We start from the raw sequence: 17,492 nt of genomic DNA on the forward strand, positions 1-17,492 counted from the left end.
CCCCTCGTGGACGGAGAGTTGGGAGGGGGACGGGGCGGCCCCCGGAGGAGCCTGCTTTCCACTCAGCGCCGCCATAATAGGAGCCCTCCCAGACGCTGCGTTCCAAGGCATAAACACAGAGTGTTTAAAAAAGTGCTGGTGGGGAGGTTTAGAGGGGCCGGGTTAGCGGGAAGGAGGAAGGGTTGGAATGAGCTGCCTAATTTTAGAAGCCAAAGTTTACATAATAGGGCTCTGGAAGCCAGCTCCTGGGTAAAGTGGAAAGCCGCCAGAGGCCGAGGCCTGCCACCTCCGGCCACCCTCTGCCCCTCTCACCTCCTGCAGCCGGCCCTGGGGGGAGGGGGCGGCAGAGACGGGCGGCGTCTGGGTGGCAAGGCCTGCTCCTCGTGGCTCGTTTGGCCCCTCTTAAGGACCAGCCAAGAGCCTGAGCTGCAGTGATACAGAGGGGGCTCTTTTAGGGCGGCTTGCACCCACACCAGCTACGGGCAGAGCACCTTCCAGGGGCGGCCCGGGGTCCTGTACTCACAGGGCTGTTCTTCATTCGCTCCATGAGGTCCCGGGCCTGGGCCGGCATGTCACTGGGGGAGGGGGGAGAGAAGGGGACATTAGGGCTGGCTCACGAGGGAGGGCTCAAGCTGTAGGATTTGGGCCTGGCAAGGAGATGTTTCAGGAAGAAAAATGTTATATAAAGTTCACTCTTTCAGAATGCATTGCAAGGCTTTCCATTCTCAAGAAATCTCAACCTGTTTAGAAAACTCAAAGATCTGCCCTGGACCTTGGAGCCGTAATTGATCCTGACCCTGCCAAGGGCTAATCTGCATCTCCCCACCCCCTTCTGCAGGCCTGCTCCTCTGAAGCCACTTCAGGGGGATTTGCTCGACCTTCCCATCAGGGACATTCCCTTATACTTCATCCAGCTCTTTCGCTGCAGGATGAAACTGAACTGAGCCTGTTCAGTTCTTATTTGGCTGCCTGTTTTAAAAATAACCTTTTGTATATTTGAAAACATTCATCGTCCCAAATGATCCCTCAGCTTTTTCCTTTCCAGGCTTCACGACTCCTTTAACCTTTACCTCTAAGTCCCACTCTCCATTCCTTTAATCCTTTTGTTATTCTCCTTGTAGTTCCTTTGGATTTCCACACCATTCCCCATCTCCTCACTTCTCCCACTTGCAACAAAACAGGACGGGGGAGACAAATACGGACAGGACTAGTTCTTCCTTCACCTCCTGGATACCTGCCATGAACGAGGAACTGAATGCTTCTGGATGAGAGACAGGTATGTCAATGGAAGCTTACCCAGCAATAAAGGGGAATGAACTAGTGATACACAAAACAATGGGGATGTATCTCAAAATAATTTTGCTGGGTGGAAGAAGGTAGACAAGAAAAGAGTACATAGTCTATGGTTCTGTTTCTGTAAAGTTCTAGAAAATTAAAACTAATCTATAGGGACAAGAAAGCAGGTCAGTGGTTACCTGGGGCCCAGGGAGTGGGGTAGAGACAGGAAGGGGCGGGAGGGAGAGATTGATTACAAAGAAATACAGGGAAACTTTTGGAGGTGATGGATATATTTATCATCTTGATTGTGGTAACGGTTTCACAGGTATATGCATATAACAAACTGATCAAATTGTACACTTTTAATACGTACAGTGTACTCGTCAATTACACCTCAATAAACTGTTATTTAAAAAAAGATATGTATGTGAGAAGGGATACAGCCAATGGAGGCTTCCATGGAAGAAATCATAAAAGCAGTAACTGGTACAGAATGGGCATTTTAAATCTTTGCATGTCCACAGTGAGCTGGGCATGTGGCCAAGCATACGTGGTACCATCCCTGCCATGTTTCTCATTAATACATTCAGGACCGTATCTCACATGCTACTGCTATTGATGCGTGTGTCAGAAAGCTATAAAGAAAGCCTGTCCTGGTTAAAGGTGACCACAGAAATCCCTGTAACCTTTTAATAGGTTCAAGCTATGAACAGGGGAATCCACGGGTGACAAGCCCTCAAGGGCACTAGGGGAAGTCAGGCTTTAAAGAAGCTGCATGTCTCGGCTACTTCCCCTGCCACTCCTCCCCAGGTACTCTTGCTGCCTGATGGAGACACCAAGCAGCAGTGAAATAGAAAAAGCAGTTTAAGAGAAGTGAAGCAGGAACGGGGAAAGGGGCTAGAATGTCAACAGACTAAGGAATCAATTCCTGGTTAATAAAGCCTGGGCTCTAAAAAAAATAATAATGGTAATACCAGCAACTAGAGGTTGATATGATGGCCCCATGAAGCCCAATTTTTTGCAGAAAATAATTCTTCCTGCTTATGATGTTGAGGACCTGACATCGCTTCCTGTGGCTCAGAGGCTCAAAGCGAGCGTGGGGCCCTCCTTACCGCGTCTGAAAGGAACTTTCCCTGTAAACAGGGTGAGTCAAGCGGGTTCTGTTTCCCTGGTGATCTGAGTGCAGCAACCCTTCTACAAAGCAAAGACCCAGCACGCTCTGTGCAGAAAATCAATGAACTCCATCAGGCATTTCAACTTTAATTATCTGGGTTGTTGTCAACCACAGAAATCCAAGTGCAAACAGACAACCGCCATGTTGTTTCGAGGCTCTACCATCTAACTCCCTAGTGTCAATACCATCTAACTCCCGAGTGCCAACATACGGCTTTTTCAGAGTCAAGGGCTGGAGGTTCAGAGGCGAGAGAAGGGAGGAGGGAAGGGCGGCCAGCCGTGAGGTCCTGCTCTGTGTCCCCAAGGTGCTGAGAGTTGTCACCTGCACATTCGACCCCAGCCTCCTCTGGGCTGGGAGACCAGCTGGAGTCAGCAGGAGGGCACCCTGCGCCCTGGCCGCATGCTTCCTGTCCGGCCACCCTCAAGGGCTTCTCCCCGCTGCCCTGAGAGGTGCTAACAGCTCAGCGGGCAGAGCGAAGGCTCTGATTCAGCCTGGTCTGATCCTGGCTCCTCTGGTCCCTCGCTCTGATAACCTTGGGCCGTTCAGGAAACGGTCTACGCCTCTGTGTCCTCACGCTAGTCCCCATCTTGAAGGGTGTAAGGATTACAGGAGATGATCCACGTGAGGGGGCAGCTCTAGGGCCGGGCAGCAGAGATGCTCCGTGCACCACGGCTCTTACGGCCCGTCTGTGGGCCCGGGTCCCAGACACCACCCTTCTCTCGTCCCCGATCTCTCGGCCTTGCCCTCCTCTGTCCCTCCAGTACCCACGTCTACTCACCGAGCTCTGGCCCCTCCCACTGCTGCATTCAGCCCGGCCGTCTCCTCCCGGGTGCCGGCGGAGAAGCCGAAGATTTTGGGGTTGAACTTCTTCAGAATGTCTTTGAAGAGGGAAGGAGCAGAGAGCACAGGTGAGAGGGAGATGGACGTGCAGTGTTGGGGCACAGGTGTGGGCAGGACGCTTCTGGGTCTCTTCAGGGCAGGCTGACTTCTCTCCTTACAGACAACCTTCTCTTCCCTCGCTCAGTGGAAGGGCCCTGGCCTCAGGGAGGGGTTGCTACGGCCACAGTGATGGTGCCTCTCCGTGCTGCTACTTACTGGGCAGTGTGGTGTGGGTCCCCAAGTCGCCGTCCCCTCCAATGCTGGGGAAGAGAAAGCACATTTGTTAAAATCACAGGTCATCATATTTCTGAGTCAGAACCAGACAGTCTGCCCTGGGGCAGGATTCCCATCTCCCTTAGGAACAACAGAAGCATCGGGCCATCGCCTTGCATCCCAGCACCGGGCCTCGAGTACCCGGCCTCATCTCTGGAGGGGGTGACAGGGAAACACACCACCCATGCTTCTGTGGGGAGCGTCATCAACAGAGATGAGTGGAGAGCACCCTCACCTCCAGGAGAGTCCCCTCCAGGCTGTGGAGAGGTCACTGGAGTTGCTGGGTCGGGCTCCCACCGCTGTCTGAAAGGCAAAGAGAAGGCTCTAGAGCTGGGCTGGGTTGGGTGCAGGCTGGGGGCACTGGGGAGGGGCCCTCTTGCCCTCGTGTAGCAGCTGGGACCTGGATTTACCTTTTCTGAAAATGGTACCAGCTTTTCCCCAGGCCACTTAATCTCGGAGTCGTCCTGACTTCCCAATCTTCCACACGCAACCAGTAACCAAGTTGTGGAAGAAGCAAGATTCTTCCTCCCCAACCTCTCTGGCTTCCGTCCCTTTCTTCGTGTTCCCTTTGCCATATTTCCAGGTGAGACTCTCATCTCCTCACCATGGACAGCTCTGGCGTCCAGCTGACCCCACGGTCTCCAGTGTCTCTTCCCATCTCACGGGGCTGCCCACCTGCTCTGCCAAGCACACCTGTTCCTTCACGCCTCCCTCTGACTCTGACCTTCCAGTGGGTGTCTCTTACTCACAGGGTCAGAGCCAAACCCCTTCACCAACATTCAGAGCTCACCATGACCTGGTTTCCACTTTCCTTTCCTTGTTCACCGCCTCCTTTCCTGTCCACACAAACCTTCAGGTCTAAACAAGTTGATCTGAAGCATGAGGGCCTTGGACCGGCCTACTAACAGCCACTCCATCCTTTCTGGGAATGCTGAAACTCCTCCTTTCCAGCCATTATGTCTCCAGTTCATTCTCTAACACCTTTGTCAATTTCTGCCTCCTCCATAACGCTTTTTTTAAAGGCCCTATTTTTTAAATTAATGTCTATTGGAGTATAGTTGCTTTCTAAAGGCCCTATCTTAAAAAAAGAGAGTATTCCTCTTTGAAAATTACAAAATTACTATGCAGTCACTATAACCAGTGAAATGATGCAAAGATGTTTTCATTACTAATTTACCCCTACTTTAATAACCTGCCCCCTGCTCCAGGTTCTACGTCCCCTCCCTCCTCACCCCTTACCCTCACATACACACTACCAGGATCAATTAATGGTTAAGAGCCTGGTGTGTATCCTTCCTTCCACAGCTTTCCCCACGTTCATAGCAAAATTAAAACACACTCAAACCCATCTGGAGAAGTTGTTCTTTACTGAAATGAATACCTGATTTCACAAGTCCGGTTTGTCCCCTATATGATTACGTATCTCCTTCCGTGTAAGTGTTTCTAGAGGGTTAAGACTACATCGCATACTGATTTTCCCTCTGAATTGCTAGCAGAGTGTCTCACACACAGACAATAGCTAAATAGTTGGCCCATACGATTCCTTTAGTGAAACTGTGCTACTTGCAGGTATTGGGCCCCCTCTGCCCCCACAAACACATCTTTAAATGGGGTGAGCGGGTGCTGGGCAGTGTGTGGGTAAGACCCACCATCCTAGGAGTCTGGGTGAAGGAGATGAGTTCCCTGGTAAAGGCAGGCAGACTTGGATAAGTACCTTAACACAGGGGTCCCCAACCCCCGGGCCTTGGACCAGTACTGGTCCGAAGCCTGTTAGGAGCTGGGCCGCACTGCCGGAGGTGAGTGGCGGGTAAGCGAGCGGAGCTTCAGCTGCGATTCCCCACCGCTACTCATCGCTCACTTTACCACCTGAACCCATCCCCTGCCCCCCTCCCCTGTCCATGGAAAAACTTCTTCCACGAAACCTGTCCCTGGTGCCAGAAAGGTTGGGGACCGCTGCCTTAACACACACAGATGAAATGCTTGGGAACAGTGGGGAGGGGGATGGACGGCTTCTATCAGGGGATGGAGGGGAGGCCCCGTGGAGGAGGTGGTATTGAGCCAGGCTGTGGAAGGGAGGAGGGGAGGGCATTCTCAATCGCCTGCTGGTGTTTTGCGGCTGCCTGGCTATGTCTCATTGCCGGACACAGGTACGTTCTCGGCTAAATGCTGAACACAGAGCTGATGTGGAGGAAGAGGTGATTCCGCACAGGGCCTGGCCCAGCTCAGTACTCACAGTCAGCGAGTCACCCAGGGCAGCTACCACTTTGATATCCGCTGGCCGGAGCTCATGGACTAGAGAGACAGGAAAAAAGATGGATGGTCAGTGGAGGTCTTCCTTTGAAACTATTAACTTGGCTAGGAGTCTGAGATTCTGTTCTTATCCCACAGGTTCCCATTAAACTTATTTCCAGCCTTAGGCTTTAGAAAATTTGTATTTTCCATCTATTCAGAGCAACTAAGGCACGGAAGGTGATGGGCTTGATGGCTCTCATCCATCCTGAGAGGAGCCCAGTTCACACTGGAGCGGTCCAGGAAAGCTCCAGCTGGGTGGGGGGCGGGGGGGTCATGAGCACAGGTAGAGAGGACCCCAATCCCTGACTATACCTACCTCACTGGGCAGGGAGGTCTGAAAGGCTGCCATCGGGACTAAGCCAAGGGGAGAAGTGTGGTTTGTGGAGAGCCCGGGAGCCCAGCAGTGCTGCAGCCTAGCTCGTCATGGGCTACCCGGGATCAAGGTCTGCACTGCACGGGAATCAGCAAGACCTGCTCAAGGCTCCAAGGTGTGTGTGTAGGTTGACTGAAGGGGGCCCTTGACTGAAGGGGGTGATGATGTTTATACTAACCTGATGTGGGGACACTGTTGGAAGGATTCCACTCCTCACACAGGAAGTCACTGCCCCAGTTCTAAATCAACAGGAGGAAAGACACAACACCCGACACTCACTGTGCAGGAAGGTTAGCTTCAGCCCAGGAAGAACTAGCTAAGGAATTCTTGGTGGAGGCTGGAATTATGTTACTGTAGGGGATCATGTGAGGCTAGAGCTGTGAGTTGTGGATGGAGCGAGAGGGGAATAGAGAGGAGAAAATAGGTCTCTCCCCACCCGCCATGCACAAAACACATGATGTGCGGACAGACTCATGCACACCCACAGTCTTTCCCACCTCAACTTATCTACACCCTTAAATGGAGCCCACAGTCATCCAAAGTAGGGGAGAAAACAGTGAAGGTGTGCAACAGGTGGTCTCCCAAAGGAACACAGACCTGGATGCCTCATAAGAGGTTCCATGTGGGTTTTGGTGGTGTCGTTTAACATGAAACTAATGTACACTAATTACAACGCTAGGACCAAAACAATAATTACAATATATTTAGGACAGTAATGTGAAATTTTTACAACTGCAAAGTTTCTGGTTTCTGCATATCATTTCTGAATATGTGCATATCATTTCTTTTGGTGTATTTAACTTAATAGCCAAACAATTCCTTGTATGTATATAAATTAACGTCTATAACCTGGATACCTTCAGTCCAATTCTCTTGTCTCTGGAATATAGGGCACACTTGCCAGGTGCTGGAGGAGGGGATGGGGAGGGAAGCAGAGGGCGCAGAAGTTGGGGGAAAGATAGAGTTCCTTCCCTAGTGCAGACGCTTGCATATGCCCAGAGCGGCCTGAGGGACAAGCCCAGTAGGGCTGAGTGCACAGTAGGGCTCCACACACAGCTGTTGTCCGGTTGACTGATTCTCTAGGCGTGTGGTTGCCAAAGGCTTTGGAAGCTTGTCTCTTTCATTTGGTCAGATGATGAGGCAGACATGCCTTGTTAAAACACTCCTCTCACAAGGGAGCAAAAATGAAACTTCCTTTAAATATTAGTTGCTTAATCTGATGTAATTTAGTTTATTCCAGGGAACTGCTCAATTCATCACACGGATGGAGTCCTTCTTCTGTGTGGGAGTTCTACTGAAATCAAGAACACGTTTGTGCGCAGATGACAAATATCTGGGGAAGATGCAATTAAAAAAAATTCTATAGCCGTGAGCACTTTAGAAACATCTCAGAGAACTGGTGAGCCAGAGACAAGCCCATCCCATGCAGATGAACAGACCCAGGTTGGAAATGGAGCACTCTCGTCTGTTCCAAGGGAAGAACTGTACTTGGCACCCTATGCCAGGGCACCCGGATCCCCTGTGGGTCTTGTTAAATGCAGATCCTGAGACAGCAGGACTGGTGTGCTGCCTAAGACTCTGCATTTCTAACAAGTTCTCAAGTAATGTTGCTGTTGCCTGTCTGTGGCTAATTTAAATAGCAAGGTATTTTAAAAAAAGAAAAAAATCCCACCACTTTCTAGGCCTGGGTTTTTAACTCTTCCGGCAACAGAAGCAAAGACACATGAGACTAAGATCCAAGAGGACAGAACCAGAACCACTGTTTTCACCAGTGTATACCCAGCACTTTGCACAGTGCCTGCGCCATTTAGGCATCCAATAAATATACGCATGTTAGATAAATCAATCAATGCCCAACTGACAAGATGTAGCTGACATTTCAATTCTAATGGATTTTGTTCGTGGTTGGCCTGGGACACGCCTCTGTTGGGCTAACATGAGCCTAAGAGAATTCAGAGAGGCTGGATGGTGGCATTACCACATGGCTTGCATCCCAGCGCTTAGCACCTAACGGTTCTTCAATAATTTCAGGTGAGTTCGTCTCAGTGCTTCAGCTGGCTTATAAAACGTCTTTCCTCAATCACTCCTGCTGCTCCCGAATCCATTTTCCACACTAGTCAGGGGGTCTTTAAAAAGGTGAAATAGATTACATCACCTTCTCCTAGAACCTCCGACAGTTTCCCACAGTGCTCCACCTGAAGTCCAACCTTCTTTCTTAGGGATTCAGATTCTGTGGGATCGGTCCCTCAATAAACCCTCTGGTCTCATGACCTACTCTCTACCTCATTCACACGCCCACAGCCACACTGACTTCTTTCTCTCATCAAATACACCCGACTCAGCCCCACTTCTGAGCCTTTGCACTCCCTGGTCCTGCCTGGGACTCTGGCTCTGGCTCTCCAGATAGCCGGCGTCTTTTCATCATACACATCCCAGCTCAAATCTCTCCTCCTCAGAGAGGCCTGACGTGGTCTGCACGGCTCATCAGAACATGCCACCCTCCCTGCCCCATCTCACTTTCCTGCATCACCTTCCTCAGAGCTGTCTTCACTCTATGAAATGATTGTGCTTAGCTGTCTACTGGATGCCTCCTCCGGTAGATTGTAAGCTCCATGAGGGGTGGGACCCATCTGTCTGGTCCACTGCTCTATCTTCCTGAGTCAGTGTCTGACACACAGTAGGTGTCCAGTCTGGAACGACCTCTAACTCCTGAGGGCAGGACCACGCGGACGCTTCTCTGAACGCCCTCCAGCCCCTCGCACAAGACTGGACAAACCATAGGTGCTCATCCGACACTGGTGGTTGATCCCTCGATCTGGTGGCCGACACATGTGGTCTGGACCAGGCCGGTCCTGCAAGGCCGGGTGTGGTTCAGGATCCTTCAGGCCATCTTTGCAGTAGCTGCCCCTAAAGTCATGGGCCCTGAATCCTCAGAGCTAGAATGATTGACTTGAACCAAGCAAGCCCTGGAGACCCACCTGCATATGCGTCAGCTTCCTGTTGGGCCCAGCCCCTGGAATTGAGGTTCTTCCCACTCAATGACAGGAAATTGACAGTGCATCATACCCACCGCCTCCCCCTCATCTCTTCTTGAAAGGCTGAGCTGCCTGATCAGAAATGATGTTTGTGCAAAGGTCAAAGACAACTGATCCACAGGCACTTCCTCTAGTTGGTTGCTGACATCAGATGAACACTTGAGAACATGTTAGGACGATCCTGGGACTTTGTGGTTCAGGAGCCTTTTCTTCACATTCCAATTTCCAGTATGTAAGCGGGGTACGTTTCTGATTAAGCTAACTCTCGGAAACCCACACCACGCCCCGAGTCGCCGGGAGGTGGAAATGGTTTGTCCCTGAGAGAGGCAGACGTGCGTCGGGGGTTACCTCAATGGACGGCTTGGTGGGGTATGTGTAGTTACTGTTCCGGGGGGTTCTCAGGAAGGGTTCATTCTAGGAGAGAAAAGAAACCACAGGGAGAGGTTATCTGACAGCCTGGAAGATTGCTTAGGAAACATTAAGTACTAACAATCCTGTCCTGTAGATTTATTTAACATGATCTTCTGCATTTAAATAGAAAGAACCGTACAAACATAATCTCATTCATTCCCTAGAGGGTTTTACATAACAGCTTTGACAAGGGATGCACAATAAAAGGCCTAAAAAGGGTTCCATACACGTTCTAGTCAGGGTTCTGCGCTTTTGTTTTCACCCTGACGATTGAACATCTCCCTAATCCTCAGAATGATTTTTCTTTCCTTTGTCATTTCTCTGGCAAGAGATTCACATTATAGCACTTTTTTCTTCACAAAAAGTGTTATGATCATCAATGTATTTTAATATCTGCTGCTATTAGTATGATTTTGCCTCCTTTGAATTATGTATCTTACCCCCTTCGGGTTGGCTTCACATACTCTGGTTGTGTTTTTTTTCTCGTGAAACAGCCTCTTCTTTCCCTGCTCGCCTATTTATTTTACAATCAGTTTCACACACGCCCAGTCAAGAATCCAGGTCTATTCAGTTGTGGGTGATAAGTTGGTCGAAGAAGGAAGTAGACAAAGGAGAAAAGGGGGAAAGCAGGTAATGAGAAAATGTGAAAATGACAGTGAAGCAATAAGAAGTTCATAAGCCAGAGATCAGGCCAAACAGCCCAGGGCTGTCAACACCTTCACAAGACGCGCTGAGTGGGGTAGAAGGGCCATGGTCTGAAAATTTGGGAATAACATGGGAGTAAGTAGGAAGAACCGGAATGTTGGAGAAGAGGTCATTGGAGATCCGAACCAGGGATTGAGAGCTGACTGCCCATCCGCTCTATTTTGGCCTGAAAGGTGCTTAAAAAGGAAGAGGAGGAAAGGAAGGGAGAGGAGAGAAGACCAACTCTGAATGCTTCCCGAAGAGGCGTGTGCCCTTCAGTTCTGACCCTACCACCTCCTCTTGTCCCAGACCTGATCCCATCCACACAGTCGTGTTCCTGCCTGGCACTGCATCTGAGTCTGCAACCCCTGAATGCCCCCGCTTTACAGATCAGGAGCAACTGGGGGGCAGAGTGGAGGAGGGACCTGCTCCAGGTGGAGAGCAGGAAGTGAGTGCAGAGCCAGGCCCGACCCGCCAAGCCTCCTGACCAGCAGTGGTCTCCTGCCATTCCTCACGGGGAATTCCTCCTGATCACGGGAGTCAGGTCCGAGAAAGACCCTGCTGGTCATACAGAGGGATGAGGAAGAGAAGGTCTCAGCAGTCACCTTGGAGGATGAAATCTAGGTACATGAAAGCCCTAGCCCTCAGCACAGACCTTGGCTCCCTGGGCAGTGCACGTCTCTCCTAACCTCCGAGTCTCGGCATTCCTAGTTGCAACATGATTCAGAGGGGGCATTCGGGGCCAAGGGCAGGAAGTGTGCCCTGGACCATCTGCAACACTGCAAGGAGACAGAGCTTACAATGGTGCGTCGCCCCGGCTAACGAGGCTTGTCTCTGGCCAATGCTATTGTGCCCCCTGAGCTTCACCATCAGACAAGGGCGCTCTGGGAGCATCCTATAAATAAATACCCACCTTTGTAGAGCCCCATGTGTTCAGAGCTCTGTTCTAGGTGCCAGAATGAGGGGAGGATACAGAGGCTTACAACCCGGTCAGGCAGAGAACATGAGAAGCATCACGTAGCGAAGCATCAGAGGATAGCGCAACCAGTAAGTGCAGTAATTGCTGAGGAACGGTTGCAAGATCTGGGAATGTGTGGTCCTCAAAGACGAGACTCACTGGGAGGGGGGTCACTCGTTATCATTCTCTCCCCACTTCACGGGAGCCCCGATGGGGCACAGGGCCTGGGGGCTGGAGCTAGTCTCAGAGTGGTTACCACAGGAAGAACCGGAGAGCAAAGACGCTCCCTGCCCTTCCAGACATGCTTAAAATCAAACTGGAGAGCCTATTCCATCTCATGATCCAACGGTAGAGGGAGGGGCCAGAGAAGGGAGACTGAACTAAGGCGTCAGGGAGACACTGGAATGCGGTGGGGAGTGAGGCCAGAACGGGAACAATGAGAACAGGTCCAGGACAGTGGCAGACAGGCGGCCTGGGTGCCCGGGGCCCGTTGACCGCACTGTGTCTGCATGAGTCAGACTGGGTTAAAGGCCTGGCGCTGAGCAGAGGGAAGAGGGAGCCCATTTAGTCCGCTGGCTCTCCTAGGCGAGGTTGCTAACACCAGTAAGTAGAAAGCTAAGCCCATTGAAGGCCAGCACAAGGAAATGTTCTCCTAGTTAGAGCTGTGCAAAGATGGTGTGGCCTGCCGGTGGGCACAGCCCCGACAGCCACCTGATGTGAGTCAGCAACGTGAGTCAGTGGTTTCGGGAAAAGGTCTTGTTCATCTTGGCAGTGTTACTAGGTGTAAAGTTCCGTGAAGGAGAGCTGGTTTTCTTCTGTTCTGTGCTGCTCGGACCAAACCAGGTGTGTACTGTCAGGGCCGGGCACCAACTTAAGGGGGGGGCCACGTTCCAAGGAGACATACCTACTACGTGAGGCAGGGTTTGGGACACTTGTCTGCGATAAATAGTTGAGGAAACTGAGGAGAAGACCCAGGGGAGGGTGGTAGTGGTAGAAGAGAGGAGGACATAACAGCGGTGCATGGAACACCCTCTGACATTTCTGTCCCACCTCATCCCAACCTCCCATCCTATCCCATCCCATCATCCCATCCCAAACGCGACCTACTAGGCTGATTTTACAACATATTAACAGGTAGCCACTTGGCTGTTAGAAAAGTACTGCCTTGAGCGTGTGGAAGTTTAAGTAGAAGCCATAGCCTCTAGTTGCCTGGGGAGGGATGTGGTAGAATAGTTCAATTATTATATGAGAGACTGCCTCAACAGGACTCCAAGGCCCTCTGCACTGAGATCCTAAGGTTATAAAATTCTCTGTTGCTCTGTGATGGGAAGCATCAGGTGACCTTTAACACACAAAGTGCTGAGGACCTGAACTGGGGTGGTGGCAGTGGGAACGGAAAGGATGCCAGCGGGAAAAGCACTAGGAAGGATCCTATCAGATAGCGTGCCTGACGTTTCACACCTGCAGAACTGTGACAGCCACAACAACGTGGACAGAAATAGGAAGTCCTAAGGATCAGAGAGTTTGGGAAGACAGCTATTTCGTTCCTATGGACGGTGTTACTCAAACATCATTTTTTGAATGAATATGAGTGAGTTTGAGATGATGAGGAGGTCCGGGCAGGAATGGGAGATTTAGAAGTCCAAAGCATTCAAAAGACAATAGACCCCATACGTAATTCAAAAGAGAAACACTGCTAAACAATAAAGGAAGTATAAGGGAATCCAAGAAACCTCGGCTTTTTCTCAAGATGAAAGACTGGATGAAATAGCACTTGAAATTATTTCACTTTGTCTCTCCGTGTTTCCCCTTGGTTCCCCCATTCTGTGGGTACCCTGATCATATATTTAATCTGCCTTCTGGGTAAGCTTACACCATAGAGGGCAACCAAGGGGGAAAGATCTCTTAAGGGTTAGAAACAGAGCTCAAGTTTGGGGGAAAAAAGTAAGAAATGACGACACAGGTTGGGGGATCCTAGGCAAAGACATTTAACGGGAAACCCTGGTAATGGACAGATCTCAGAGTGAGGGGACCTAAAGAAAGAGAAAAGAGAATAGGGCTGAGACATGGAAGTTGGAGAATGTCCACATTTTCGATGCTGGGAGAAAGGAAGGAGGGTTATTAAAAGAGATGAGAAGGGGCAGACGCTAGAAAAACAGAACAATCAAGGTGGCTTTACATCCACGAATGCAAGGAGGAATAAATTCACGGAGGAGGTGGCTAACTCTGACAAACGCGTCTAGAGAGGGCAAGAAAAAGACCTGAAAAAGGACTCCGCTCACCTTCGGCCGATTTCTTCAAAGCTCGAGGAGGAGCCACAGCCAGCAGCCCTGGGTTAGGGAAGGAGCGGGCAGAGGCCATGAAGGCAGGAAGGGGACAACAGTCACAGTCCACAGAGCAACTGATCAAAAGTTGGCCACAGGGCTTCCCTGGTGGCGCAGTGGTTGAGAGTCCGCCTGCCGATGCAGGGAACACGGGTTCGTGCCCCGGTCCGGGAGGATCCCACATGCCGCGGAGCGGCTGGACCCGTGAGTCATGGCCGCTGAGCCTGTGCATCCGGAGCCTGTGCTCCGCAACGGGAGAGGCCACGACAGTGAGAGGCCCACGTACCGCAAGAAAAAAAAAAAAAAAAAAAAAGTTGGCCATAAAATCCTGTGTGCAACCTTAAAGTCTAACAGAAATCCATGGAATACTGTTAAGTGCCCGACCTGGCTGGGCAGAATGCACTTGCAGTTGATTGGGGCTGGGGGAGGAGCAGGCAGGAAGCTGAGAGAGCTCCCCAGTGCTTGCATCCGTCCCTGCCCCCTCCTCCCTGCTGGGTCCTGCCTGTGGCCTCTATGTTTAGACTCAGCTAGGATTAAAATATGTGCTGCCTGGCCCCTGTCAGCTCACACTGAGTTGCTGGTGGACTTTTATATAGCTCCAAGGCACATGGGAGGGAGCAGATGGGACCTGAGGAATGCAGAATTCTACGTTGCCTGGTGCGGTGAGGTTGGGCTGGCCAACAGATGGATCCTTTTGGAATGTGCTCTGGGGTTGCCTGGCAACCGCTTCTCCCAGGCTGGGCTTCTACGTTCCAGGAGGCTGGATTTGCTCTCCTCTGCTCACCAATGGCTCATTCAGGTTCTGTCCAGGAGGAGAAGCGGAGCCCAATGTGGCTTGAGATTCTGGGTGAAGCAGCAGCCTTTTGGGGCTCCGTGCCTGATCTGGGACTTTGAAGCCCATGGTGACAGGGCTCTACCTGCCCCAGTGCCTAGGCTCCAACCTGGTACTTAACAGATATTTGTGAGGAGGAGAGCAAATGACGGCTCCCTGGAATGGGCTGTGATTACTTTTACTATTTAATGGAAGGGGAATTGGCAGATTGGAGAGGGTTTTCCATGGCTGATGTTCAGAATGGCCATATGGGTTCTGAAAATATTGAAATACTTACCCCCGTATGGCTTGCAGCCACTGCTCTGAGTCCCCGAATGCCCCCACTACCCAGGTTGCCTGGTCCCTCCCCTAGAACCCGCTGTACGTGGATCTAGCAATTAAATGGTTTACACCTGGCACAGAAGGGCCCTCTAGGACCTTGCCCGCATTGCACTGATTATTACATCTTTTGACCATCTCCTTCGCTCCAAGCCCTGGACCCGGCATCTGAACCCTCTGCTACCACTGCCTTCACTCCTGCATCCCTTCTTCCCACCCTCCTGATGAAGCTGATGGTACAAAGGCTGAGCCTGGGCCTGAGACTGGGGTGGGGAAGGCAGCAGACAGGGAGGGGTATACCAGGCAGGGCTGCCCACTGTCTCTGGAGCCCTGGCAGACACACGGGGGAGCTGCAGGTCCTCTCCCTGCTCAGCTGGGAGGGTGGGAGAGGGCGAAGCAGCCCAACCCAGGTGGGAAACCCAGCCTCCCAGACCGGGTCAGGCTCTCCTGCTTTCATTGCCTCTGAGGGCTCTCTGGCCTCAGCCTTATTTGGTTAAAGAGCCATAAGACAGGGGCTAGAAGAGGGGGTTGAAGGCAATGGGCACATGTACCTGCCCCACTCCTGGGCCTGAAATCAGGTTTAACAACCACTTAGATCTTCCTCCTTAAAAGGAGCCCAGCCAGCCTCACCCCAGTCATGGCAAGGCCGGGCCTGCTTGTCCCTCCCCCACCCAGCTCCAGGGCTCTCCTCCCTGACCCTCTCCCTGCCGGACATTCCCAATGCAGGCTCGACGACCACTAACCACAGCTTCTGAGCCCAGCTGGCTTCTTGCTAGGCCTCCAACCTGCAGCCAGACCTTCCCAACTGCCCCACGTACCACTGCTGAAATGAGCGGTCTTGCCACCTTCTGGCTTATTAACGCCACTTCTCAAGAATCCACATCCGTCACCCTGCTCGTCTCCCTCTACTGGGGCCAGGCCTCCTCTCCCACCTGCCTCTCCTAAAGACACAGGTGTTTCTGTACCCTCTTCTACCCCCCTCTGTTCTCCTCCACTTCCCTCCATCCTCCGAAGTCCGTCCTCTCCCAGTCAGGGGGCAAGATGGGCAAAGGGGAAGCTGTGGTGCGGGGTGAAGGGGATGGGTGGGGTCTGAGCTCTGGGTTTCTGGAGAGCAGCACAGCAGGCCCTCCCTCATTACCTGAGCAGGGCAGGGGAGGGGTATATGTGCCGTCAGGTCCAGGGTATCCGTTTTCTTTCCTAGTGGCTCAAGCTGATTGAGGAAGAAAAGAGAGACGTGCATGTACTAATTTGTTTCCACTGAAGTGAACATTCCCTGGCAGGGCTTCCTGCAGTGGGGAGAGCTCAGATTTGATTTCAGGGGGCCTGGCTTCCACTCCTGGCACTGCCACTTGCCAGCTGTGGGATACTGGGCCAGTTTCTTAGCTTCTGTAGGATTCAGCTTCCTCAGAAACTCCTAAGACTTTTCTTGCAGGGCTGTTGAGAAGCTTAAATGAGATAACATGGCTTAAACTGCCTAGAACAGCTGCTGACACATAGAAAATACTGAATAAACGTGAGGGTTCTGCCTTGCATTCATGTAAAGAGTCCCACACCGCAGTTCAAAGCCCAGAAGAGGGGAGGCAGTTGATCCCGGAATCAGAAGGACTCCGTATTTTCAGTTCTATACAGACTTCCACAGATACGCTGGCCACTGCTCCTCTGTATCTTGCTTGCAAAGGGAGGCCAGGAACAAGCTCCATTCTAGGGGGCTTTGCTCTAGACTAGAATCCCAGAGAACCAGGGACATCCCACGTATTTTACCATATTGACCCAAAGGGCTCTGGAGAGCTGGGAGTGGAATTTCTGATTTGGATGGAGGCAGTCTGGGGCGAAGAAGGACACATCCGGGCGCCCATCCTGAAGGAGAGAAACAGACGTCCTTAAGATCCCGTCGGCGCAGAGGGTGGATAGTGGGCCGCAGCTGGTGGGCCTGACCCCTGGGGTTGACCTCTCAATGCCCTCCTCCCCCGAGGGTGCTCCCCGCCTGTGGCTTCCTAAGGCCCTGCTCACCTCGAGAGGGAGATCAGAGCAGTCCCACAGATCAATAGCCTTGAGTGACCCCAAACTCCTAATCTGCTTTCTGGTCCCACAATTCCCCTTATTTAATTAAAAAAGTGCTATACGTACGTTTAGGCACATGTACGTAACCCACGCCATGGTTGAGGGAATGAGATACTAGTCCCTGAGGAGGTCTTGGTCAGCCAGCTGGGAAAAGCTACTTCCCAGCCCTTGGCCAGCTGGTCCCAGTGACCTTGGTGGGGAGAAGAGGCCAAGCCTTGGGGCAGGCCTGGGCAAAGCCTAGGTGCTCAAAGCTTCCTCCGGCTTCCCTCCAGGTAGGCCAGGCCCTTGGGATGGAGGCCCAGGTAGAGAGAACTGAGTCCCCACCCTGGTCCATTCCCAGAGCTCTTCTGCTCAGAGTGGAAGTGTCAGGTGGAGAGCAGAGCCAGGGGCGGCAACGGTACCCTCCGTTATAACTGCAGTGTTGGCTGTGGGGCAGAAAGTAAATAGTCTGGAATTGGACGTGTTCAAATCTCACCTCTGTGCCTTATTTCCTGTATGATTTTAGGGAAGATACTTCAAGTCTCTGAGCCTCTGTTATGTGGGGATGATAAAACTCACCTCAAAAGGCAGTTGTGAAGATTTGATGCGTGGTGCGCACAG

The 17,492-nt window shown here is 51.7% G+C and overlaps 1 protein-coding gene and 1 long non-coding RNA gene across 2 annotated transcripts in view; one reads left to right on the forward strand and one right to left on the reverse strand.

The window, feature by feature from the left end:
* Positions 1-17,492, reverse strand: part of PLB1 (phospholipase B1) — a 170,180-nt gene that overhangs the window by 15,312 nt on the left and 137,376 nt on the right. The window contains exons 43-51 of the mRNA XM_079940335.1: positions 16,593-16,688; positions 15,970-16,041; positions 9,653-9,718; positions 6,448-6,508; positions 5,838-5,896; positions 3,840-3,907; positions 3,548-3,591; positions 3,231-3,330; positions 524-575 (exon numbers count right to left, since the gene is read on the reverse strand). Coding sequence (XP_079796461.1) covers positions 524-575; positions 3,231-3,330; positions 3,548-3,591; positions 3,840-3,907; positions 5,838-5,896; positions 6,448-6,508; positions 9,653-9,718; positions 15,970-16,041; positions 16,593-16,688 — 618 coding nt within the window. The remainder of the gene's footprint in view (positions 1-523; positions 576-3,230; positions 3,331-3,547; positions 3,592-3,839; positions 3,908-5,837; positions 5,897-6,447; positions 6,509-9,652; positions 9,719-15,969; positions 16,042-16,592; positions 16,689-17,492) is intronic.
* On the forward strand, positions 2,304-8,024 carry LOC307195828. The gene is made up of 4 exons (XR_013830958.1): positions 2,304-2,422; positions 3,214-3,360; positions 6,225-6,384; positions 7,510-8,024. It is a non-coding gene; the product is annotated as an uncharacterized lncRNA (long non-coding RNA).

The sequence above is a fragment of the Stenella coeruleoalba genome (genome assembly GCF_951394435.1).
Source record: "Stenella coeruleoalba genome assembly, chromosome: 13".
Classification (NCBI taxonomy): domain Eukaryota; kingdom Metazoa; phylum Chordata; class Mammalia; order Artiodactyla; family Delphinidae; genus Stenella; species Stenella coeruleoalba.